Below are 26,663 nucleotides of genomic sequence, written 5' to 3'. Positions count from 1 at the left end.
TAAAATAAATGGACATAAAATAATCTACTTGGCTAAATATTAGAGTTTAAACTTTGCAATTTTCAATATTATGTAAACTACTAAATAAAATGTTATTGTATTGTGGTATATATTAAGGCTCTATAACACTACATATGATATTTATTAATATGAATAATTTAAATGTACATTGAGTTAAGAACCTCTAATGTTACATAATCAAACAAATTACCTTACTAATGTAAAATTCAGGTCAAGATCCTACAACATTATGAGTACAAGTAGTTAGGAAATGTAGTTTTCAGCCATTACACTTAAAAACATCGCATAATTTAATCTTTAACATAAGAAAATCTATTTGCCAGTTTGATGGAAATTAATTGATATCAATAGTAGCAATAATATTTCCAGAACCAAAAGAAAATCTTTGTGAAATTCATGAAGTAACAATAATAGTAGCAAAATTATATTATTTAGTTTTTACTGCAGTGTTCGTGTGTTATATGCAGATTATGTTACCATGTATGTGATACCAGCGCTAGTAAATATAGTCAGGCGCGCCACGGACAACTATGTGGGGGTCCTTCTGCGCAGTCTGTCCTGGTTGCCATGGAGACGTTGCTACAACGCTGTGCCCTGTGAAGCTAAACTTTAGCTAAACGGAGAAAACTCAGAGGATTATTAGAGAATTTGAGCTTATTATGTAAATATTTTTGACTTAGTATATCCGCTGGAGATGTCGCCACACAAAGATGTAAAGTTTCCACCTTTAACTCTATCACAAAAACAAAGGCAAGTAAGAAAAAACATGTACATACACCGAAAATAGCGTCAGTCATATACAGAAATACCTTGTGTACATTGTGAGGTCTTTGCAATAATATTTAATTCAGCCAAGTTTGTATTTTACCACATTTTATATATTAGTGTATTTTATGTAATATTGTATGTATTGACATTACTCAGTCAAATTCACATAATTAATGACACTATATATATATATTAAAAAACTACAATGTATAATGCAAAGTAGCTTTGTTATTTTGATATTTTCCTTGTACATTCTGTAGGTTTTTAATTATTTTTTAGTCAGTTTTTTGTTGGAATATATAATAATGTGAATTCTTAACTATTAAGGTAGTCAGATTTGTTTGCATTATTCATAATTTTGGAGAGTCTTTAGTGAAATATTTAAATTAGTCATATACATTTGCATAATTCTTAATATTATGATAGGGTCCTAGCCATCCATCCATCCATCCATTCTCTATACAACGCTTTATCCTCACTAGGGTCGCGGGGAGTGCTGGAGTCTATCCCAGCTGACTTGGGTGAAGGCAGGGGACACCCTGGACAGGTTGCCAGTCTGTCACAGGGCTACATTTACAGACAAACAATCACTCTCGCATTCACACCTACGGGAAATTTAGAATAATTAATTAACCTCAGCATATTTTTGGACTGTGGGAGGAAGCCGGAGTACCCGGAGAAAACCCACGCATGCACAGGGAGAACATGCAAACTCCATGCAGAAAGATCCCAGGCCCAGGCCAGGAATCAAACCGGGGATCTTCTTCCTGTAAGGCGAAAGTGCTAACCACTACTCCACGGTGCAGCCCAGGGTCCTAGCCATTATATTTAATTCAGTCAGATACATTTGTATTTTATCACACTTTATATGAAAGTGTATTTTATATAATATTGAATGTTTTCTACTGTAATATTTAAATGACTTAGGCAAATTCACAATTAACGACCCTGTTTGGAAAACCTACAATGTTTAACACCAACGAGCTTTGTTGTTTTGACATTATTTCCTTTTATATTTTGTAGGGTCTTAAAGTTTTTTTAATCAGTCAGGTTTTTTTTGTTAGAATATATAGTAATATAAATTTTTAATCTCAACTATTTAATAATGAAATTATCTGAATTTCTGAAATTATTTCAAGTAGAAACTTGAAGAATTAATATTATGGAAAGCCTTAAAATTTGATTTAGTCAGATAAGTTTATATTTTACCATGCTTTATATGAAAGTGTGTTTTATATAATATCATGTTTTAACTGTAATGTTTAATCTGCTCAGGTAAATTCACATAATAAATAATACTGTATATAATAAAAAAATAATGACAGTGTTTATCACATCCGAGTTTTGTAACTTTAATGCTTTATCATTTTAATTTATACTCATTGTTAATTTCTTTAGGTATTCTATTAGAGTATATGCTGTAAGTTAGTCTTAAAATTGAAGTTAATCAGGTAAACTTGCATATTAATAATATTGTCAGCTCTTAGCCTTAATTAGTTCATCAGATAATTTTCTGAGCTAAAAAGAAAATACTTCAGCTCAATGGTTAATCTTTTAAAAGTGCTCTATAAAAAAGTGGCTTGGCTTATTTTTTATTTTAGACTTACATATGACCATAATCTGCAAAATGACACAGTCCAGACATCAGAGGAAGGACATGAAGGACAAAGTTCTATTTCTGTTCAGACCTCTGCAACGAGAAAGGTAAGCAAAGAAACCTGACCTCTGGCAAGTTTACGCTACGTTACTAATATATCAAGTATTTTAAATGCCATAAAGATGATTTAAGATATCAAAGCAGTCTCACAGTGAAGTCCTTCTTGCATTATCTTGTGCATGTGATAAATCCTGTAGCTGTGCTGGACAGGGAGCAGCTATATTTATGGCGGTCCAGACAGAAAACCTCAACTTCTGACGCAGCTGGAGGCCTTTCTGAACAAGGAGCTGCACAATATCAGCCCGAGTGAGCCAAAATTTCCGGAATTGAAACTGCAGGTGAACAGTTTTGTTTATAATATTATTGTTTATGAGCAAAATCCCCATCCTGTAAATATATTTTTTCATCAGATATTGACTTCTTACAGTGCATATTTGATTCTGTTTTGGCTGCAGGTTTACCGTAACGTCTTCGGCTGTTTCATCAAAGCATTCAAAACCTACCAACCCCTGTTGTCTGCCATCAAAAAGGAATATGACAACATGTTAGGTCGGTAAATCTATGATTAAGCTGACTGGATTGTGTTCATTTCTTTTGATACACACTAGTACAACTTAATGATGCAATAAAAGAAAGGAAAACGAATAAACCTTTGCCAAAAATAACATATTTTATGAAATTTAAGTGACTTTAAGCAGATCAGAAATGGCATAATGGTATGTTTTGGTAGAATTAGATGGCAGTTCCACAAGGAAAGAGCTTGTTTGTTTGTGACTTTGCCACTTAACGCAGAGTAAATTTGAGTTGAGAGGCTAATTAAGGGAGCGAAATGGCAACAAATAGGTAGCAGTGCCAAATATAATGTCAGAGCATCATGGACACACCACAAGATTTTAAAAATGTCCTCACAGTGTATGTGGACAGTTAGGTTTGGTTACACTTTAATTTTACCCTAAACAGAGGAGCAACAGAGGAGCTTGTGCGCACAGATTTCTTCATGACTCATCTGGTTTAAAGGAATTATTCAGCATTTTGGGTAACAGAAGTTTGGGGATTAAAAACCCCAAGCAGTTTCTGGATGTTTTTTTGCTGCTGTCACGTTTTTACTCACTGTGAGATTTTTCACTGCGCCTCTATGGAAACAACCATAACTAGCAGAAGGTAGAGAGAACTCAAAAGTCCTTTTTGAAGCTTTACATACTACAGACATTTTGTACTTGTTTCTTATCTGCTCTCTGTGAACACTGCCTAGAAGTTCCTGAATTCTGTCAAGTGAATGTTGGTTGCAACTGAGTCCCTAACTGCTCAGAATTATTTAGTTTTTTAGTGATTCTAGTTGTGACAAATAGTTTATTTTTGGCTGTAACAGTTTATATTTGGGGGCTGCACAGTGGATTGGTGTTTAGCAATTTTGCCTCGCAGCTAGGAGATCTCCTGTTTGCGACTTTAATGAGGATTAAGAGGTGTATAGATGATGGATGAATGGATGGATGGATAGTTTACAATTGGTAGTTTTTTTCTGACAAATCCCTAAGTCACACACAATTAGTTGAGGGATCGTTGGAAGCTAAAAATTTATAATTCTGCTCGTGTTTACGGTTTCTTGTTCTGATAAACTGCGTAAATTGAGTATTTATCTATTTTTGTCTTTATTTATTTAAAGGGAGTTTTTTGTGATTGTTGCTAAGTGCTGAGAGAACTGTTGGATCTTGAGGTTGCTATGGTTTTGGCGCTATAAATATATTTGAATTGTTAGTTTAATTCTGCTAAAAACTGGAAGCTAAACAGTCTGTGTAACTGTTTTTGAAAATAATCTGAAATTAGCTGAGTATACATTTCTTAGAAAATAGTTGCTGTTTTTTATTACTTCGCCAAGGAAGGCAGTGGAGTTATGTGATGATTGGCATCTGTCTGTCTGTCTGTCTGTCTGTCTGTCTGTCTGTCTGTCTGTCTGTCTGTCTGTCTGTCTGTCTGCCTGCCTGTCTGTCTGTCTGTCTGTCTGTTTGTTAGCAACATTACTCAAAAACGGATTTGGACAAAATTTTCATTGATGGTCAGAAATGACACAAGGACCAAGTGATTAGATTGTGGCAGTGATGCAGCTTATAGTCTGGATCAGTGGATTTGTTAAAGATTTCTGTATCATTGCCAGGTAGCAGCACGGTGTCACTGTAACCATGACAACAAGTGAACGCTACGTCAGCTGCCTGCTGATGATCACATGACTGTGATCCTACTACAAATCCACCGCTGAGGACTTATAGTATCAGGTTTTATCTGTCGGATATGATGCAAGGAACAATTGATTAAATTGTGGGGGCGTTTCTGAGTTCCATCAATTCCCGCCACCCGCTACATACCGTATTTAGGTCACGCGATTCAGTATCCGTACATAACGTACATATGCTTTACACACGCCTGTGCACAGCAAGGTCACTTTTTAATTAAGACTTGATCCATCGGAAATGATACAAATGATGAGTACTTTTCGTGTTTATTCAAGCACCCTTTTGTGAATATCCATTATTAGTCTGAATATTTGATATCATCCATTCTCTATACACTGCTTTATCCTCACTAGGGTCACAGGGGGTGCTGGAGTCTATCCCAGCTGACTCGGGTGAAGGCAGGGGACACCCTGGACAGGTCACCAGTCTGTCACAGGGCTACATATACAGACAAACAATCACACTCACATTCACACCTACGGGCAATTTAGAATAATCAATTACGTAACCTCAGCATATTTTTGGACTGTGGGAGGAAGCCGGAGTGCCTGGAGAAAACCCACGCATGCCAGCCCGGTCTCACGGGGATTCGTGAAACTGTCACGTCAGTTTCGGTTTCATGCGCACCAACACGATGTCGTCATGTTTTTCGTGCCGCTCACCACGAGCGAAACCCGCTGTGGTAATCACATCTGAAAGTGGTTTATACCGGCGGATTCATGACGATCTAAGCTGTCCATCGGCGTTTGCCGCTTCGGCCGCCGGACATTCTTTAAATTCCTATGCAAATTCGGCGGATTCATGACGATTTAAGCTGTCCATCGGCGTTTGCGGCCGCGGCCGGATGTCTGGCGGCCGCAAACGCCGATGGACAGCTTAAATCGTCATGAATCCGCCGGTATAAACCACTTTCAGATGTGATCCGGCCACAAGAGCGGCCGGATGTCCGGCGGCCGCAATGGCGGACGCGGCGGCGGCCGCAAACGCCGATGGACAGCTTAGATTGTCATGAATCCACCGAATTTGCATAGGAATTTAAAGAATGTCCGGCGGCCGCAGCGGCAGCCGCAAACGCAAACGCCGATGGACAGCTTAGATCGTCATGAATCCGCCGGTATAAACCACTTTCAGATGTGATTACCACAGCGGGTTTCGCTCGTGGTGAGCGGCACGAAAAACATGACGACATCGTGTTGGTGCACACGAAACCGAAACTGACGTGACAGTTTCACAAATCCCCGTGAGACCGTGTTGCGCATGCACAGGGAGAACACGCAAACTCCATGCAGAAAGATCCCAGGCCAGGATTTGAACCGGGGATCTTCTTGCTGCAAGGCGAAAGTGCTAACCACTACTCCAGTGTGCAGCCCTCAGAAGTAGGATTCGAACCCACGCCTCCGTCTGGAGACCAGAAGTCCCTATTCAGCGGAAGGAGTTTGATCCTTAAGTCTGGCGCCTTAGACTGCTCGGCCACCCTGACACTATTTGATATCAGTAAAGCCTTAAATATCTGTAATATTTAGCATCATGCAAAGTGACAATCAGAAATTGTCTGAATTACTTTTGTTTCAGTCTACTTAATAATCATTTAAGCTCTGCTGTTTCACACCAGATTCTTTCTCATGTGTTTTACGTCTTTTTAGTGCTTCAACAGGATCAGATCCGTGACCTGGAGCCTCTCCGATCCCATCTGAGGCTGCTGACGGAGGAATGTGACCGGAAGATTCAGGCTCGATGGGGAGAAGAGCAGGCCGAGATCAGAGCTTTGAAAAGCGAGAAGCAGCAACTGCAGAAGGACATCGAGGCCATGAGGGAGAAAGAAAAGGCCACGCAGACGGTGGTACATGATGTGCTTGGAAATTAATGTTCCCACTGCTTTTTATTCATGCATTTATTAATTTATGTGACTTTTAAGGGAACCAAAAGTCTTATGTAATTCCAATCATGTACCTCATCCAAACCATTAATTGTAAATTATTCTTATTTTGTGTCAAACGCCCCTTTATTTCCTGTGTCTCTGAAGGTAGACCACCTGCAGGCCGAACTGTCCCACCAGTATCTGCAGTACCGGGAGGAACGAGATGCAAGGAAGTTACTGATCTGGCAGCTCAATGACCTGACGAGAGTTTCTGAGAAGAAAGAGAATCCTGCAGATGAAGATTCAGGTAGAGATGCCACTTTTAAAACATTATTCAGTCACTTGATTCACTGTAATTTAATCAAATCACCTTTTTTTTATTGTAGCATGTTTGAAAGAACAGAAGCACGAGACAGCAACAACAATTCCTCTGATCAGTTTCAGATGTGAATAATTCTTGTTTTCCACCTTGTGATCTGAGTTTAAAACAGTTGGTCAGAAAAAAAAATATTTAAAAAAGCAATCTGAAGACGTTACCCTGGGCTGTAGGAAGTTTTATTTAGCAGTTTATAGAAAAAATGATATTTCTGAGCCTCAAAGCTTCATCAGTACAGCAGACACATGGCATTTTAGGTGGAAAAACGCATTTGACTTCTGGTAAAAACTGACACTAGATCAGTTTTACATCCAAAAATGTTGACAAATGTCAAGTCATTTGGACAAATTTGAATCACTTTGGACGTTTTTAACAGTTTTTGATTACTTTGTCACAACCTGAAGTCAAAAGAGGATCAAATTTCAAGTAATTTTGCACATTTTTCAAGTGAATTCTACAATTTTTTTGAATATTTTTTAGCAATTTCATGTCATTTTGGACAATTTTCTGAGTAATTTGGGAAAATTTTCAGTCATTTTCAACTATTTTCAGGAAACATATGATAAATGGTTGTTCAGAATAAGTGATAAACAATAAAAGGTCTCATTTTCAAAAAAATGTGTGTAAAAAGAAAGACAAAGAATGAATCTCAGCCAAATTATAATTTGGTCTTTTAGTAATTTTTGATCACTCCAAAAATGTTGTTATGGGAGGATTTTACATCTTTTTATGGTGGTTTTACATCTTTTGTGGGGCTTTTTTTGCCTCTTTTTGTGGTCATTTTGCCTCTTTCTGTGGTGGTTTTATGTCTTTTTGTGTGGGTTTTGCATCTTTCTGTGTTGGTTTTATGTGGGTTTTTTTGGGGGGGGTCTCTTTTTGTTGTTTTGCATCTTTTTTGGCAGTTTTACATCTTTATATTATTATTGGCTTCTTTTGGTGGTTGTTTTGCAACTTCCTGTGGTGATTTCATGTGTTTCTGTGATGGTTTTGCATCTTTTTGTGGTGGTTTTATGTCTGTTTTTGGTTATTTTTGCTTCTTTTTATGGCGGTTTTGTGTCTTTTTATGGTGGCTTTACATATTTTTGTGATTTTTTTGTCTCTCTTTTTGTGGTTGTTTTGCATCTTTCTGTGGTGGCTAAATGTCTTTTTGAGGTGACTTTAAAAAATGAGCATGTTGTGCTGTGACATTTAAAGAACAGAAGGACCGTGTGGAGCTGAAACTCGCTCTCAAAATGTGTCGGGAAGATCTGACTAAGACTCAGGAGGAGCTCAGCAGGATGAAGGCCGACTACTGGGATGTTGTACCGAGACGGAACTGGGACAAACTGGAAGAAGAACACAAAGATTCTCTGCTGCAGGTAACTCACAGAAACAGATGCTGTGAATGTAGAGATCTACAGAACTTCTTCATTTTGTCTTTTGTTTGTTATTTTTGCAGATGAAGACGTTGCAGAGAGACTTTGACCAGCTGAAGACTGAGTTTGACATCCTGCTGGAGCTCCACAACAGAAGCAACACAAGGACTCACGTCTCCACCGCTGTGCAGGTGTTTTACTTTATATTAGATCAAGTTTGATTAGAGGCAATCAGTGTCTGTTAAGCTGATAAATAAAAACCCTCAAAGGCAAATAGTGTCGCAAACACTTCATCATGGACTGGACAAAACTATCAACACACGTATGACATGATATTGCATAAAAAGACAACAATAGGATGCTAAGTCACAACAAAGACATGCAAAACTACCACAAAAAGACATAAAACCACCAAAAAAGATGCAAAGTTTCAATGAAATCATCACCAAGCCCACCATGAAAATATGCAAATCAACCCCAAAATCATGCAGTTACAATCCTCCATCCATGAATTTTGATATTTTGACATCGGTTTTACGTCTTTTTGTAGTTATTTTGCCTCTTTTTTTACAGGAGTTTTACATCTTTTTATGGGTATTTGCTTCTTCTGGTGGTTATTTTGCATCTTTCTGTAGTGATTTTATGTGTTTTTTGGTTATTTTTTACCTCTTTTTGTAGTTATTTCACATCTTTTTGTGGTAGTTCTGTGTCTATTTTAGGTTATGTTGCTTCTTTTCATGGCAGTTTTATGTCTTTTTATGGTAGTTTTACATATTTTTTGCAATTATTTTGTCTCTTTTTGGTTGTTTTGCATCTTTTGTGGTGATTAAATGTCTTTTTGGGGTGATTGTGCATCTTTTTGTGGTCATTTTGCCTCTTTTTGTAGCTGGTTTATGTGTTTTTGTGGGGGTTTTATATGTTTTTGTGGTTATTTTTGCCTGTTTTGTGGTTTGTTTGTGTCTGTGTGTGAGCTTTGCATCTTCTTGTGTTGATTTTGTCTTTTTGTGGTTATTTAGCCTCTTTTTGAGTTTTTTTGTTGTTGTTTGGCATCTTTTGTGGTGATTGTATTTTTGTGGTAGTTTTGCATGTTTTTATCATGATTTTATGTGTTTTTGTTGTGGTTAAATGTCTTTATGGTGATTTTCTGTCTTTTTGTAGTGGCTTTGCATCTGTTTGTGATTGTTTAATCTATTTTGTGGTTGTTTTTGTGGTGGCTAAATTACTTTTTGGTTTAATTTAGTATATTTTTATAGCAGTTTTACTCTTTTTGTGGTTATTTTGCATGTTATTTTGCATCTTTTAGTGTTTATTTTGGGTTTATTTTTTTGTTGTTGCTGCTTTGCATCTGTCTGTGGTGGTTTTATGTCTGTGGTTATTTTAAAAATGCATAAACATACAAAAAACAACCTCAAGCAGATGTTTGTGGTGATTTTGTGTATCTTTATAGTATTTCTAGGTGCTTTTGTGGTGGTCTTGCTACTTTTCATGGTGGTTTTATATCTTTTGTGCTTATTTTGCCTCTTTTTGTGGTAGATGTGCATCTTCTTGGGGTGGTTTTACATGTTTTTGTGGTGATTTTACACATTTTTAAGATGCGTTTAGTCAAGATTTTTTGTCTGTCTTTGCAGATTTCAAAGTGAATTTGCATTTATTTTGGTGGTTTTGTGTCTTTTTGTGGTAGTTTTGCATGTTGTTGTTGTGACTTTGCATCTTATTGTTGTCTTTTCAGGTCTTCGTGGTAATTTCACCTATTTTGTGGAATTTCACATGTTTTGTGGTGGCTAGCGGTGTTCCTAAAATCTCAAACTGTTTCTTTCTTGTTGTTTTACAGACGGATGCGAGTGTGTTTCAAGGACAAAGCCAGATTGAGTCCAGCCAACCAGTCGAGCCGATCACCTCCAATGCCCCTGAAAGTGGCACACAAACTGTCGGCGAGTCGAGGTGATATAAATAGATTCACACAGAAGCACTCTGCTGTAGTCTGGTCAAGAAAGTTTTATTTATACAGCCTGAAGTTGAAATTCACCTCAGAGGGCTTTGAAATCTGCACAATGTTCGACAGTTTTCACTCTGAGAGCCTCAGTTCAGACAAACCTTTAGCATAAAGATGCCTGCTGCTGTGTTTCTGTGTTAAATGAGCGTCTTTTGTGTATGCATATAGGGACGGCCTGGGGACAGCCAGGTCAGATGAGGGAACGGATGAACATGTGGCCTCGACTGGAAGCAGACAGCAGCAGCAGCAGTGACGCCATTTACTCTCAGAGACTCCACCGTGTGGCTCAGAGCAGCAAAGGCCTCAAATCTTGATGTAGCTCAAACAGCGTGATTCATATCTGGCAGCCGGTGAACATGTTGAATTAAACATTAGAGGCTGTGGTTTGCCCTGTAAAGGAACAAGTTAGGGTTGTAAGTGTTGTAGCTGCATATCGCCACGTCTGAATGTGTGAAAACTGCATTTAAATCTGTAAATGTGTTAAAAGAAAACATTTCAGTGTCATGAATTGAGATATTTGAAATTCAGATTTTGAATCTGTGAGATCTGTAGCTGTGCATGACATTTTAAGAAGAAAATATTTACACAAAGAATGTGCAAGAGCAAAAAAGGAAATCTGCACAAATGTTTGCAGCTAAAAATCGAATTAGTTTGCAGTCAGTCTAACCCTAACCCTATCTGTTTGTGAGAGGAAAAAGTTCAGTGCAGAATGATTGAAAAACATCATTTGATATCGTGTCAGCAAAGCACTTTTACACATTCACACATTTTAATGTATTCATGCAAAATGTTTTCACACATTGAGATATTTACAATCCCAATTTGTTAATTAAAAAAAAAAAGTAAAAAAAAAAAAGCCAACATTCCAGCAGCTGAGGAGCCAAAATAATCCTGTTAAATAACAGAAATGAACCATCTCATAAAAATGCGGTAACCTTCTGTAATTAAAATATATTTTCTAGCCTTAATTTTACATGAAATTGCTTTTTTTTGGTATTTTTGTGTTTAATGAAGGATAGTTGAATGTAAAAACAATAAAATTACATATAATAAGTAATCAAAAATAATAGATATTTAGGATAAAACTGTATTTTCAATAGATGAGCAATACTTATAGATATTATATTATAATGAAAACATTATCATTCAACAGTGTTTGTGAAAACTTTTGTAATTATTCAAGATATCTCTCATTTAACAATAAAATCTATGTAAAATTATTATTATAACCTTAAAAATTGTTATTATAACCTAATCTTAAAAATTATAGCAATTTTTCTGTGAAGTGTCACCAATTTTATCCATATTGACAGTAATAAACCTTAACAGTTTCATCTACTAAATAAATGAAATTGTTTTGGTGATAACATGCAATCATCTTCATAAAATGATGCTGCTTTTAATTAACCCAGAAAATGTGTCGAGATTTCAATTCTTTCTTGATTGAGTTAAATTCAATCTGCCAAATGTTTACGAATAAATGCAAGTTGTATATAAATCTAAATCTGGTAGTAATTCACTCACTTTTTTTAATTCATATTTGTGTCACTTTCTAGCTTCACTTTTAATGCAGCGTTTTCTCTTCACCTTTTGACTGACTTCTACAAAGACAGAATTTGGATCCAGATGTTTTTATTGGCCAGCTGATGTAATTCACAGGATTATTGCCATTTAGAGGCGTGTTTGTTTTCTTCCTGCTTCACTGTTATTGAGTCTATCTGCAGCAGGACGGTGATGAGACCGGCCAGCCTCGGCCTCTTGTAGTTTAAAGTCTGCAGAAAGAGATAAATGAATGTGCCGGTCATGATAAAGTGGCCTCCCAACACGAGCTCCTCTGGACCGCCTCAGTCACCTGAAAAACAACTGTTCACGTTAATGTAGGAGGATGTCCTGCAGTGTTTTCCTGTTGAAGCAAGTTTCCTAAACATGTGCAGCTGAACTCCTAAAAGAAAAAAAAAATCCACAATGCCTGTAAATGCATGTAAACTGCAATGTAAAAAAAATAAAATAAAAATGTGGCAGCCTGAAAATATATGTTAAATAATGGAAGAATTCTGTAATGTTTAAGAACAGTTTTAAAAAAATGTAAATAATGGCAAATGAATGAATAAATATCTGGCAGCAAAGTTGCCAGAAAATATATAAAATAATGGAATACTGTATCGTTCAAAAACTGTAAAAACAAATAACACACACAAAAAATAGAAAAAATCAAAATAAATGGTGAAAATAAAGGCAGATTTGACTGATTTCCAGCTATTGAAAGCTGTAAATATCTAACATTTAATGCATGAAATAATCTAGCTATAAGGGACATGTTGTAGGAGTGACTGGATAAATGCAATCCTCTGAAAAGTGAAATAAAAATCTTTTCATTTAGCGATCACATCTATAATTTTTAGCCACATTTATGTATATAGGTTGCATTTCATATGTATATTTATTTATTTCATAGGAACATTTGAAAAATAAAATGACTTATGTTTATGATATTATTACTATTTTCAATCAATCAATGACATTTTATTTATATTACTAACATTATTGTCATTGTTATTATTATTGTTGTCATTATTATTATGATGAATAAAATACGATAAAATAAAATTCATAACAAAATAAAAACAGCAATAATAATGATAATTATTACCATGATTATTGAAATAATAATAATAACATTTTTTTATTATTGTTGTCGTTGTTGCTGCTGTTGAAATAAATTGAATTAAATATCTATTATTAAAATAGACAGGTACATTGAATAGACAAAAATACGTAAATAAGTGAATAAATAAAGAAATTAAATAAAATGGAAACTGTTCTATCAAGAGTAATAAATAAATAAAATCTATCAACTTCATCAAAAGCATGATTAAAAAATTACCTTTAAAAATATTCTTCCTTTATTTTTTTAAATTTTTTTAGCCTCATCAATAAATTTTAGAGCCTATTTATATTTATTTATTGGTTTAATATTAACATGCCAGACAGGCGCCTCTATATAAACACTCCAGTTCCCATGATGCAGCGGGGCAGCTACGGCATCGGGAGCGTGCCCTCGTCGCGGAGCAGACACCGCACTGTGCGATCGTGCAGCCGGCCTCGGCGTTAGTAAGAGGTAAGTTTTTATTACTAGTTTTCCGGGAGCCCTTGCACCGAACAGTGAATGGAAACATGTCCGAAAACCAAACGCGATAGTTTAGTGTCGCATTCGGACGAGCTCAGCGCCGGATAAGTAGTTAAATCGGCTGCCGCTGCCCGGTTCGGGGGCGCTAATGTCGGGCACGCCTATGTAGGATAGCTGCTCCGGAGCTCTAGAGCGGAGTGCGCGGGCCCACAGGAGGCATCAACATTTGGAGGAGACGGAGGTATTTTTAGCAACCGGTGGAGAGGCCAACAGCCGCCCGCCAGGAGGCCAGCAGCCGGTTAGCTAGCGGCCGGAGGGATAATTTACCGGGAGTCTAACGTTAGCATTCCGGGAGGTGAGCTAAGTAAATGAACTGTTAGCAAACAAGACGGCTAGCAGCTAGCTTGTTGGCTAGCTAGCTACATTTTCTGTTAATAAGGCTACTAGCCCGTTAAGCCGCCTCTCCCGGCACTTCTTGGCGGGCACGGAGCCGCCGGCGTCCCGTCGGTGCTCGGCCCGGTGTCGTTTGGGCGTCACAGCTAAGGGTGGCAGTGCTCGACTCGTCCCAGTGTATCGTAATGTGGGAGCACATGACTTGTGCTGTCAGTGTCACTCGAGCGGGGAGGCTCAGGAACGGCGTGCTCAGCAGAACACCGCCCGGGCCGAGTCAGGACGAGGGTTTTTACTGTGAGACTGACCCGGAGAGCTGGCGTCGAGGCTTCATAACATGTTTCAGAGTGTGTTTTGACATGCCAGCATGAAGAATGTAGTGAAATATCAACTTTACTGAGTGAACTAACCTTATCTGACATGGATACTGTTTATTTTAGCTTCTCATATTTTCATTTTGAAAACCTGTAGAACAGGATGAGTCTATACGCTGGATTTAGATACTGCGTTTAGCTTAGTTATTTGTCTTGAATATGTTGGAAATATTCCCACAAAGTCCAGAACACAATACCTCCTAATGCATAACTAATAACAACAACCAGTTAAAGTTTACTAAAGCAACTTACAATAAAATAATTCCAAAATATTGAAAATAAACACATTTTTGAGTGTATTTTAAGAGTGTCAGCAAGAGGAAAGTAGTGAAATGGCAACTATAATAAGTGGACTAACCTTATTTGGCATGGATGCTGTTTATTTTACCCTCTTAGACTTTCATTTTGAAAATATGCACATGAACAGGATGTGTCTATATGCTGGATTTAGATACTGCATTTATCTCAGTTTTGCTGTTATTTGTATTGAATATGTTTTGAATTTTCCCACTAAGTTCCTGAACATGCTACCCCAAATTCATAATGACAATAAACACTTAAAGTTTAGTCTGAGTTTCCTACAGCAACTTACAATAAAATAACAAAACATATTGAAAATAGACACATTTTTGAGTGTATTTTAAAGTGTGAGCATCAAAAAGTAGCGAAATATCAACTTTACTGAGTGAACTAACCTTATCTGACATGGATACTGTTTATTATAGCTTCTCGTACTTTCATTTTGAAAGCATGTAGGGCAGCATGAGTCTATACACTGTATTTAGATACTGCATTTAGCTTAGTTATTTGTATTGAATATGTTGTAAATAGTCCCACAAATTCCCAGAACACAATACCCCCAAATGCATAACTAATAACAATAAACACTTAAAGTTTACTACAGTAAAATAGCACAAAAATATTTAAAGTATGTATATTTTTGAGTGTGTTTTAAAGCGTCAGCATCAGGAAAGTGGGGAAATTTCAGCTTTACTAAGGGGGCTAACTTTATCTAACATGGATACTGTTTATTTTAACGTCTCTCACTTTCATTTTGAAAGCATGTCGGACTGTTTGAGTCTATACACTGGATTTAGATGCTGCTTCATCTTAGTTTTGCTATTTTTATTGAATATATCGCAAAACTCACCTAGTGTTGATTCTTCAGACCGTTTTGTTTTTGTTCTGGATATAGACACCTTTTAGGTTTCAACTTGCTAATTGCACTATTTTCAAGTTATTTCAAAGTAAAAATTAATGTAATATTATTTTCGATATACTAATTATCCCTAAATATATGCTAATAACCTTCAGGGGCAGATGACTGAGAAAAAACAGAAAATTTAATCCAAGTGTAGCCCAATGATGGACGATCTAATTAACAGCAATTTACAATAAAGTAATAAAATGTCTTTAAAATGCATATTTTTGAGTGTGTTTAAAGTGTCAGCATCAGGAAAGTAGTGAAATATCATCTTTAGTAAGTAGACTAACCTTATGTGACATGGATGCTGTTTGTTTTAGCCTCTCACACTTTAATTTTGGTCAAACATGAGTCTGTACGCTGGATTTAGATGCTGCTTCATTATAGTTTGGCTTAATATGTTCTTTTTACTGCCTTGATTTGATTATTGAAGCTGTGTTGTTTTGTTCTGGATCTGGACATGTTTTAGATTAAAACACATTATATATTAATTTTACTGTGAAATAAAACTTGAAAATGGTGCAATTAGTAGGTTATAAAGTGTCAGGAAAGTAGTGAAGTATCAGCATTAGGGAGTGGACTAACCTTATGTGACGTGGATACTGTTTATTTTAGCCTCTGACGCTTTAATTCTGGTACCGCATGAGACGATACACTGGATTTCGATGCTGCATTTAACCCTGATATGCTGCTGGTTCATGAATAGGTTGTATTTAGTCCCTCGATGCGGATTATTGAAGCAGTTTTGTCTGTTTTCACTCTTGATTTGGACAACCTGCTAATTGCACCGTTTTTAAGATATTTTACAGTATGATTGATGTATGTGACGCACTGTGATCTAGACAAAATAAAGTTCTTTCTTTCCATTATTAGGTATTTTTTGCTGGTTTATTTGTTGAATTTATGATGATTTACAGAGCTGCTTGAAAATTCTTTTTTCTATTTTATAGTAATGTATTTGAGTGGCCCTTTAACTAGTCCAGGAGAAGAGTTGGAGAGAATAAGTTATCCCTAAAAGTTACAATAAAGTAAACAAACAACTCATAATTATGGTGAATCTGCTGACAATAACCACTTAAAAATTCTTTCCAAGTTTAGCCTAATGATAGTTTATCTTAACTACATCAACTTACAAGTTTTCTACGTGTTGCCATATTTTGTCGTATACATTTACCACTGCTGTGGATATTTCATTAAAAATCTCTAATAAAACCCTTGATATGACTGTTACAATATTTAGATTTTAGGAAACAGATCTGACTTTTACAAACAATTCAATAATATCTAAACTTTTTTGACCAACAATATGTTTTTGAAGGGTTTGACACATGATTGGAATGACACTCTAAATAATCAGCAAAGTTTTTTTTCTCACTTTTTGACAAAATAATAATAATTTAGATCCAGGGTTTTTCTTCAGACATCAAGGCCTAACAGCACCTCTGATGGTGAATGTTAAAAAAAACAAACAGCAACGACCACAAACCACAAGAACACGTCTCTCTAAAATCTCACATCAGTTGGAGTGTAAAAGGAAGCGACTGTTTTTTCTCCATTTTTCACCTTTTGTTTTGTTGTTTTTTGGGGCGGATCCTCCACCTCCCCAGCGTTGTTGCAGGGTGAATCAGGATGGTGGACCAACCTCCGTGGGAGCAGATAGGATCCAGCTTTGTGCAGCACTACTACCAGATGTTTGACTCTGACAGATCACAACTCGGATCCATATATGTGAGTTTTTAAAATTTGTTTAGCAGTGCAGCTTGTTTTCTTTTTGTTTCATGCATCTCACTAGCGAGCTCACTATAGATCGGGGTGTCAAATGTAAGGGATGACTTTGCAAAGTGTAAAAATTACAGAGGTGAAAATGAATGCTTACTGTGAAAATATTTAGACGCTGAACATTTGTGAGTCAGCGGCTTCAGTACAACAGAGTTTGGTTTGGTTGAACCCTGTTGTTGATGAACTGCCACAACTTTTATGCATTTTTAATGTAGAAATTTCCTCCCTTTACAAGGCACTTTCGTTTGTGTGGTGTGTCAGGATGACTACACAGATGAGAAAATGAAAGAGGATTTAAAGTAATTTCTTGATCTTGACGTGTTGTGAAATGTTTTATTGTTCAGTTCCACATACCTGCAACTAAATGTTCTGTGCTGCTGTCGTCTGTTTTTGTCTAATTTTTTGTTTTGTTTCGTGTCGTTTGTCTCGATTTTTGTCGGTTTTATTTCTTGCTTTTGTCATTTTGTCTTTTTTTTTTTTTTTTGTAATATTTTGTGTTGTTTTTGTCTGACTTTCATCATTCTGACCAGAAAGTAAAATCTTACATCATTCTGTTCCAGAAGACTAAATGTTTTTGTTCCTTGATTGACACTTGGTTTTAATATGTAAATGATAAACTGAGGCATAATATTGTTTTAAATTTTACTTATTTTGCTTAAGAAATTCCAGGATGTTCATAATGTTTTGTAAAAATATAGCTCATTAAATGTGAATATTATCAGAATTGTGCTTTTTTGCACTAAAACAAAGTGAAAAATTTGGAGTTGTGTATTTATTGGTTATTATGTCGTGCTTTTACTGGTCACTTGGGATCAAACTGGGCTGAAAGTGGAACTAAACTGAGTCTGAGACCCCTGCTATAGATCTGTTAATGATCAATTAGAAATCTGTAGTCGATAGTTTGAGGCTGTATTTTGTGCAGTGTCACTTTACAACGCAGCTCTTTTCAACCACATAATGTCAGACCTCCTCGTGCACTGTAGGCTCAAATGTTAACAAAGGTTATTGATTAATCTCTTGTTTCACCGGCCTGTTCTGACTGCACCTCACTATCTTTCTGCCATAGGGGGAAAAAAAAACCCGCTCTGGATTATTTGTATTTCTTTAAACCAATCACAGTCCTCATGGGTGGAGTTAAGCAAGGCATTTCCTGGTTTTCTCTCAGAACAGCGCCGGGGGAAATTGTTTTGGTGGAATGTTTGCATGCAGGGAGATGAAAAATGTGACTAAAATCAATAATTGACCGTTAAAAGCAGAGAGAGCTGTTTGAAATATTCAGCGTGCTAAGTTGCTAGCTGTGAGCTGTTTAGCAGAGTGAAATGGAGTTTGAAATAACACACAGTGGAACGTGAAGAGAAACCTGTCTAACAAGAGCAGCCAATGGCAGGCGAACAGCCACAACCTACATCCAGTGACTCGCACTAATTACCTCTGACTCATGTCATTTTTAAAAACAGAACTGAGTAGCATTTTTCAATAATTTGTGCTTTTAGTGAGAACGACGAATCATCACACAGCACTCCTGAAGACATTTAGAGTGGAACTGTTTCTCTGTTGATCTATTGATAGAAGCAAAGTCACATCTTTCAGTAATTTCTCAATAAAAATCACCACATTTTCTGTGGTTTCAGCTTCTCAAACATGGGAAAATTGCTCCTTTTCCTTCTCTTATATGATAATCTTAGTTGGCTAAAGTGAATCTTTGCATTTTGGACAATTCTTCAAACAAAACAAGCAATCTTCTTCTCTGGCAAACTGTAATGTGTCACTGTTTTTGGACAAATTTATAGGCAGCATGAACAGTTATACAAAATAATTAAATGGCTATTAGTTTAATTTTTCATTTGTAATTAGTTTTTTTTTGACGGGGACCATGTACTGAAGAACATTAAACACAAAGTAAACATGCTTTGTACCAGATTATAGCGTACTCGCTAGTTTCCATCTGCAGTCCTTGGAGGAGGCAAGAGAGAAGAAAAAGTACCACATCACATTTTAAAAAAGAATCTCAGTCTCACATTAACATTCTCAACCCTCCTGTTGTCCTCATTTACGGGCACCAAAAATATTGTTTCCTTGTCTGGGAAAAAAAATCCCAAAATTCAGATTTTTGAAAATTTGCAAAACCTTCAGGAAGAAAATTCCAATTATTCCTTAAGTTTCCCTTAAAAGTTTTATTTTTTAAAAAATCCCCAAATTTGGCAAGGAAATTCTTGTATTTTCAAAAAATGAGTAAAAATCTTCCAAAAAAATCCTAAAAGTATTTAATGTGATTCCTTATATATCAGTAAAACTTCTAATAGTTTCTTTAAGAACATTCACAAAAAATCAACCAACATCCAGTGAGTTTTGGTCGATTATTATTTTTTTTAATGTGAATGTTCTTAAACATTTTTAACATTTCTTTTTTTCTACCAAATAACATTCAAAGATTTCCCAAAAATGTTGAAAATGTGGACGTCAGAAATTTCACTGTGAAAATATTTTTTTTTCTCCACATTTTAAAACGAGTCAGTTTTGACCTGCGGGACGACACGAGGGTTAAAGTCACTTCAAGAACTGTCAGTGCTGACGGGTTTGCTTTCTCCAGATCCTCTGTTTTTTTTTTTGTTTGTTTTTTTTGTCTCCAAAGAAAAGTCTTTAAAGCCAGTAATTGTCTTTAGTTCAGTGGGGAACTTATTCCATTCTGTTATTGCTTTGTGGGGAAAGAGACGATTGTCCAAAGGCAGCTTAACACAAAGGGATGCGACGCTGAAACCTAGAAGAAGCTGCCGTTGTCCTTTTAGTTTCACCATTGAAGTTATACATGCAGTGGTTGTTTTGGTGGAAACTTTCATCACCGATTGGATTTTTCCAAATCACAGCTGAACCGTCTAAGAACTGCCAGAAAGTTTATAGCACATAAAAATGATTTGTGTTTTTTTTGTTGGTTCTTCACACAAAATTGATGATTTAAAAAGAAAACAAAATTGGAGAGAATTTCAGACGTTTTGTTTTGGATTCTTTAAGTTGTATTTTTGACTGATTGTCGATGATTTAAGAGTATAAAAAAGCGTCTACTTCTTGCTATGTTTGCATTCACTCTTTTGGGAAAAATAAGCTCCTGATTTGATTTTTAAAAAAATCAAATAAACTCCCCGGTTAAACGGTACAAAATGTTGCTATGAGTTTATTATCATAACTCTTCTGTTGCATCCTCTGCAGCTCACTCTTGTGCTCTTAATGTCTCCTCACAGATCGATGCATCATGCCTTACGTGGGAAGGACAGCAGTTCCAGGGAAAAAGGGCAATCGTCGAGAAACTCACTGTGAGTTTATCCGTTGACTTATTGCTGCACACTGAGGTCACAATCAACAGGTGTCAGTGGGTTCATGAACAACAAAACCAGGTCACTCAGAGTAGAAAATTGCACACATTTATGTCTATTTATATCATCTGAACCATGACCTGCTTATTAATATCTATGAATGAAAACAACACTGGAAAAGTGCAGTTTGAGGGTAAAATTTAAGCTTTAGGAAATCAGCTTCTAGTGAGGCTTATACCTCCTTTTCTGTTAATTTTAACCAGGATAGTTTAAGATAATGTAAATGAATCTTACGTAGATGCTTCCACTGTCTGATATGCTTGTATTAATCCTCATCTCATATCTCTTTCCTCTGTGTTTGTCTGTGTGCCAGAGTCTCCCCTTCACAAAAATAGGCCATAGTATAACAGCGCAGGACCACCAGCCGACCCCAGACAGCTGCATCTTGAGCATGGTTGTAGGACAGCTCAAAGTAAGTAGCTCTGTCTCTCTGGTCACGTCTTAAAGCACTTCAGGGTCAACTGTCTGCGTGCAGAAGTAAATAAAGATATTGAGATTGTCCTTTAGAAGCAGGCTACCCTCTGATTTATGTCGATTTATGACCAAACTACATGTACAGGGTGACCCAAAAGTTTGGAAACAAATGAAAAGTCTGTAATCCAAATAATATAATGTTATTTCAATAAATCAGTACCACAGATATATTCAGAAGAGTAACAGATTAGTGTAAAACATTTCGACATGTTCATGTTTGTTTCTTATACAAAGACGTGAACGTTTCCACCACCTGGTTACACTGGTATCTTCTGGAATGTATCTTCATTCATGTTTATGAAGGTTCCTCAAACTGGCCAATAAATGTTGCCTCATAGTACTTTTGGATGTTTAAAAAGTTAAAACTGTCAGATACTTTACCATCTAGAGTTTTGAAATCTGACACTGATGGCCTGCATTTTGAAGTTCTGCTCCAGCATACCTGGACCTTATGGTTCTATTCATTTTCTTCCCAGTTATTGGACTCAGCAAATACTATGCTTTTAAGTTATTTTGTAATGCTATTAAAAAAATGGGTAAAATAAGAGTGAATTCATGCACCCCCAACTGAAACAGACACTGCAGTTAAACTTTGTTTCCAAACTTTTGGGTCACCCTGTACATGGTCTGGAAACATGTGACTGTGATGAGGAAATAGTCCTGTGGATGTACATCGGTGTGCAGAAGTTGTAGATGCAAAGTGAGGAGAAGATACGTTCAAGATGAATGCTACTTTTTCCAGAGAAAAACCTCAAATAAACAGTGAACTTCCAGCGACCATGAGGTACAGATTGTTCAGCATCTTGGAGAACTTTTCAGAGTTTTTCTCTGGATTTGGACTGTCACAGTGTCTTCTCTCTCCGTTTAACTCCATGAGCAGTTTTCAGCTGTAGGCATTTGTTCTTGCTTCCTCTGTAGAACCTCTGTGATTTTAACTCCACTGTCTGGGGTCAAAACTACTTCTGAGTGGCCTTCAATCACAGGAAAAGGAAACATTTTCTGCCCTCTTGATGTCCTTGTAGACTAGCCGTCTTCTCCTCTCTAACATAAAATTCAACATAACAAACCACAATTTGAATATTCCGTTTGTGTTGAAACAGCTGGAGTTTTGTCTACTATTTACTATTTGTTGTTGCTTTGGTGCACTTAGATTAATGCCGTGGTTGAAACTATTGATTTCTACACCCCAGTGGAAATAGAAAAGCTCCAGAGCTGATTCCAGGACTGTTTCTGTCAGTGTTTGTGATACGGAGTGCCTGTAGAGCAGGAGTGTCAAACTCCTCTTAGTTCAGGAGCCACATTCAGCCCAAATTGATCTCAAGTGACCAGAAGAATAATAACATGGTAATCTATAAATAACCATAATTCCACATTTTTCCTTTGTTTTCGTGCAAAAATGTTCATTCTGAAAATGTTCACGTTTAAGGAATTATCTTTTTACAAAAGCTCATGAACAAACTGAAATTTAAGAAGAACAAATGAATTTTCAACAACATTCAGCCTCAGTTCATCATTTCCACATTACAACTTCCAGATCAGAGTGTCTACAAAGGAACACAACATTTAGTCACAGGGTTTCCTCCAGGATTTTTTTTAAACTGTGGGGGGGGGTCTGCCCGAGTGGAAAAGGGGGGTGGGGGGGGGGTACTTTTTATCAATGTCTGTTATTCAATTTACAGAAATTAAAGTTTGTAACACTTAATAAATACATCCTGTTACAAAATGATTTATTTTCTCGTAAAACCTATTTTGGGTGAGAACTGTATAAAAAAAATCAGCTGATAAAGTCACAAAAATGTAATTAATTTTGTGAAAAGATCAAATTTTTCAAATTAGCAAAAAAGCCTGACCTGATTGAGCACAACAGGTGTCATTTTTGGATTTAACGGTGCAGAATAGTCCTAATTCAGTTGGAAAAACCTAGACAACTTGCAAAAAAAGATTTTTGTAACCCAGTGTTGTAAACTGATTCATCAGATGTGTCTATCTGTGTAAACATGCTGAACCACTGCGATAATTCCTCCGGCCAGTCTGGTACCGGCAGGCTGGACCAGGTGGAGGAGAGCTGGGAAATGTAAATTCCAGCAAAAATGACTCGAAACCGTGGAATTCAGAGAATGACTGCAGCCTGTGGGTAGTCAAATGTAGGGACAGTTTTCATATGAAAATCCTCTTTTACAAAAAAACAAACCCATGTAATTTGTGGCATTAAATGTTTTACAGTATAGCATTAAAAAGCATTACATTTGACTGTCTGATTTCTGCAGAAACCCTGATTTTCAAACCTGTTGGTGATGTAATAAATCTTTGTGCTGATCCTCCTCTGTTTGTGTCTGCAGGCAGATGAAGACCCCATCATGGGTTTCCACCAGAGTTTCATCCTGAAGAACATTAACGATGCGTGGGTGTGCACCAATGACATGTTCAGGCTGGCCATCCACAACTTTGGTTAAGCTGCTTCTGTGCTGTGGCGGGCAGGGGCGGCCATAGTGAAGGGCACTGTGCGATGAAGTCTGGAGGGAGGGGAGGGAGGATGGAGAGGAGAGAGAGAGAGAGGGGGAGAGAGAGAGAGAGAGCACTCGTCCCTCCCTCCTGCCTGTTTGACAAACACCGGATTCTAGATGTCAATCATTGAACCTCCTCCAGGTGGGTTTCAGACCAGCCCAGCCAGTAGAACTGCGACGTGTTTCTTTGCTGAGAGCCGGCCGACCAATCAGACGCCCCTGTCTGCCCGCTCTGCTGATCTGCATGACGCTGGGAGCCCCTCATTTCAATATCTACACTCAAGCCACCAGAAGGACAAATAGCCGACCGACGCCATTAACTCCATTAGCTCCGCTCTCCACTCGTCTTGACTCCGATCTAACCCGTTCTGCTCTTCTGTCGACTCCACTGCTGTCAACTCGGTCCTGTTCGCACTGCTGTTGACTGGTTCGTAGATCCATGTTCAGGTTCACAGTCAGATTCTTCAGCTCTGGCTCGTTGTGTTTTGTAATTTGTTTTTAGATTCCACTCGTGTGTTTACTTTAGCCTGCCTTAGTGTGTTAAAACTGAGTTCTACCTTCCTTCACACAGTTGTTAACTCTCGCCATGATTCATGTTCTCTCATGCCAGGTTTTGCTCTTGCAAACCAAAGAATCTTTCTGCTCTGATCCTACATTTTTCCCTCTCTCTCTGTCTCTTTCACACATGTCTGGCAGTTAACATGGACTACAGCCACGATACACAATAAAACCTGGACTTTTTTCTTAACGGTGTCTTGTCTCTCCATATCACTTTCTGGCTAATGGCTTCCCAATTTTTCTTTAATTTATTAACTCAGATTTCATCCGATCGCTGGTTGACTTTTCTGTAGGGCTGCAGAAAATTAGCAAACTATACGTGAAGAAGGTGAGGCAAATTAGTTCAAGAACATCATGACTCTTTGCTGCTTGATTAAAAAGGACTTTCGCAGCTTTCATTTTCAGTGGCAAATCGACAAGAGAAATCTGATCATTTGCTCTGATTCTGAGCTTCTTGGACACACAGAATTTAGTTATTTTTAATGTAGTTTATCAAGACAGAGAAACATTAACAATGAAGATTTGGTTGCTGAAAATATCAGTCATTTGATCTTATTGCTATCCAAAGCAAAAAACAATTTTGGATGCCTTTTCTAGTGTTACCTCTAAACTTATCCTTTCAGTTTCTTACATTTTTAAAAATTTATATTTTATTGTAGAAGCAGAAAGACTCCTCTGTGACATCACGCTAATCATTGTAGAATGATTAAATGGAGTTTTTCCATCCAACTGATGAAAATTCCTCCAATTTTTTTGGATAAATTTATCTGTTTGGGTGATACACAGGTCTCTGATTCAGCATTGAGCTGACACTTGTCTTAAAAGAATTTGGTCCAATAAGATTTAGAGGATTTTTTTTTTTTATTATTAAAATGGGAAAAATAAAAGACTTTAAAGTTGCATATTTGTGGATGCCAGAATGCTTGGACGTCATAGGAGACCACCAATAAAATTACTGAGAAATTAAAAAAGAAACTTGGATTTCTGTTGGAGCTGCACAATTGCTTTAAACAATAAAACGTCATTTTTATTTACCTTCTCATGACGGAGTTTCAGATAAGAGACAAAAGGCCTTTACTAATCCCACAGTGGGGATATTGTAATGTGTTGTAGGTGCTGATGTGGAAGTGTGGATACTCAGATATTACACAAAGAAAAATTCTCTGGATGTAGAAACTACAATATTGTACATATCAATGGTCTTGCACAGATTCTTCCATAAGTACAAATGCAAGAAATAGTGATATTGCACAGATTTAATCGACATTGCACAATTCTTCCATAAGTAGAACAAAATATTATTTTGCGTCAATTCTGGTATGTGTAGAAAAATGTATATATTTAGTTTTAAAAACATTTATACAATAGGATATCTTTTGTTAATCCAACAGTGAGAAAATTAACCTTGTTCCAGCAGCAAAGGGCAAACATTTAGGAAATATTTTAAAAATTATAAAAAAAAAATATAAGTCCGAGTTATTCCGTAGATAGCCAGATACTTTATTAATCCTGAGGGAAATTCAAAAGCTTCAGAGATATTCAGATTGCCCAAATTCCTCTGGATGTGAGAATAACAGCATTTTGCAGATTTGTTCATGAGCAAAAATATTGATAGCACATTAATGCTATGGTACTGGTAATACTGGTTTCCATAGTGTAGTGGTTATCACGTTCGCCTCACACCGAGGGGCCAGCCGTGGATACCCGTAGCAGAGAATTTAGAGAGTTGGATGCCGTCTGCCAGACGTGGGATCGAAACCAGTTCAAATCACATCATGATCAATGTTTGTGTTCAACATTTACGGTAATTACTGTGTGTACAATTGCTGAATTGATTTGAGTAAAACCATTTAAGCTCTATTAATCTGTAACTGCACAAAGTCATGCAAAAATATTTGCATCTCAAAATAAATAAGGCATATGAAGGTATATATTGTGCTTAAATTATGTTAGAACTACTGCCAAGTAATTCTGTTACCGTATAATTCAATAATCATGATATGAATAAGGTTTAAAGAACAGAATACAGGTTAATTCACGCTTAAAACAGTGCACAAAATGTGCCATCATTGCTTTGCATTTGTAAATTAGGGGGCTTTTGTAAATAAACAGTCAAATTGAATATGTGATCAAATTCTTTTGCAACATTCTGTTGTTTATTTACTAAGTCACACCACTGTTGAGTCTTAGCCATTCCACTATTTGTGTATAATTTTTAATAAGTTTATTGATCAATAACATGATTTATCATTTAAACAGCGCTCAGACTCTGTTAAAAATTGTAAAGTTTTATGTTTCCCACAGAAATGACTGAAATCTAAGCAAAGGTACTGATTTTACAAAAATACTCATAACTACACAAAATGCTACTTAATTACAGTACAGAGATGAAATATAATGTGTTTTTATAATCCTGCTCACTTTTAAGAATACAATGAAAACATATGTAATTATGCATTTTGTACATTGTGGTGTAATTTTACGATTGCAATATACTGTAAAATATTATTGTGGAATATTATCTGTCGTTGTAGGTTTTCCACATGTTGAGCAGAGATCTGTGAATTGTTTCAAGTCAACTGGTGGCCTGACTCTTCCTGAGGATGAAAGTAAAGGACAACCAAGGCTG

General features: G+C 36.7%; 2 protein-coding genes across 6 annotated transcripts; both read left to right on the top strand.

The window, feature by feature from the left end:
• The first annotated feature begins 588 nt into the window (after positions 1–588).
• Positions 589–11,112, top strand: tsnaxip1 (translin-associated factor X interacting protein 1). 4 transcript variants are annotated; one of them, XM_051951456.1, is made up of 10 exons: positions 589–771; positions 2,391–2,493; positions 2,644–2,784; positions 2,902–2,995; positions 6,318–6,514; positions 6,698–6,839; positions 8,103–8,266; positions 8,347–8,454; positions 10,095–10,204; positions 10,425–11,112. In XM_051951456.1, exons 1-10 carry the CDS (start codon positions 716–718, stop codon positions 10,507–10,509), a joined length of 1,200 nt encoding a protein of 399 aa, XP_051807416.1. In that variant the 5' UTR covers positions 589–715; the 3' UTR covers positions 10,510–11,112. The 4 variants fall into 4 exon arrangements, with proteins under 4 accessions (XP_051807416.1, XP_051807417.1, XP_022060236.1 ...); XM_051951458.1 differs by lacking the exon at positions 589–771 and adding an exon at positions 1,037–1,558; XM_051951457.1 differs by lacking the exon at positions 589–771 and having other exon boundaries at positions 1,011–2,493; positions 6,318–6,511.
• Positions 11,113–13,247: 2,135 nt separating this feature from the next.
• nutf2 (nuclear transport factor 2) lies at positions 13,248–24,224 on the top strand. 2 transcript variants are annotated; one of them, XM_022204538.2, is made up of 5 exons: positions 13,248–13,374; positions 16,959–17,079; positions 20,367–20,438; positions 20,812–20,910; positions 23,312–24,224. In XM_022204538.2, the coding sequence occupies exons 2-5, from the start codon at positions 16,981–16,983 to the stop codon at positions 23,423–23,425; spliced, it is 384 nt and encodes a 127-aa protein (XP_022060230.1). In that variant the 5' UTR covers positions 13,248–13,374; positions 16,959–16,980; the 3' UTR covers positions 23,426–24,224. The 2 variants fall into 2 exon arrangements, with proteins under 2 accessions (XP_022060230.1, XP_022060231.1); XM_022204539.2 differs by lacking the exon at positions 13,248–13,374 and adding an exon at positions 13,412–13,738.
• The last annotated feature ends 2,439 nt before the right edge of the window (positions 24,225–26,663 follow it).

Source organism: Acanthochromis polyacanthus, chromosome 8 (assembly GCF_021347895.1).
Source record: "Acanthochromis polyacanthus isolate Apoly-LR-REF ecotype Palm Island chromosome 8, KAUST_Apoly_ChrSc, whole genome shotgun sequence".
Classification (NCBI taxonomy): domain Eukaryota; kingdom Metazoa; phylum Chordata; class Actinopteri; family Pomacentridae; genus Acanthochromis; species Acanthochromis polyacanthus.
Note: the sequence above shows the minus strand (reverse complement) of the source record. Positions and strands in the feature narration are given on the sequence as shown.

Coding starts and splice junctions, on each gene's coding strand:
- tsnaxip1 (XM_022204544.2), top strand. CDS start 2,332: ATGGTTAATCTTTTAAAAGTGCTCTATAAAAAAGTGGCTTGGCTTATT. Junction 2,785..2,901: donor TTCCGGAATTGAAACTGCAG/GTGAACAGTTTT, acceptor TTTTGGCTGCAG/GTTTACCGTAACGTCTTCGG. Junction 8,267..8,346: donor ACAAAGATTCTCTGCTGCAG/GTAACTCACAGA, acceptor TTATTTTTGCAG/ATGAAGACGTTGCAGAGAGA.
- nutf2 (XM_022204538.2), top strand. CDS start 16,981: ATGGTGGACCAACCTCCGTGGGAGCAGATAGGATCCAGCTTTGTGCAG. Junction 17,080..20,366: donor CACAACTCGGATCCATATAT/GTGAGTTTTTAA, acceptor GTCTCCTCACAG/ATCGATGCATCATGCCTTAC. Junction 20,911..23,311: donor TGGTTGTAGGACAGCTCAAA/GTAAGTAGCTCT, acceptor TTGTGTCTGCAG/GCAGATGAAGACCCCATCAT.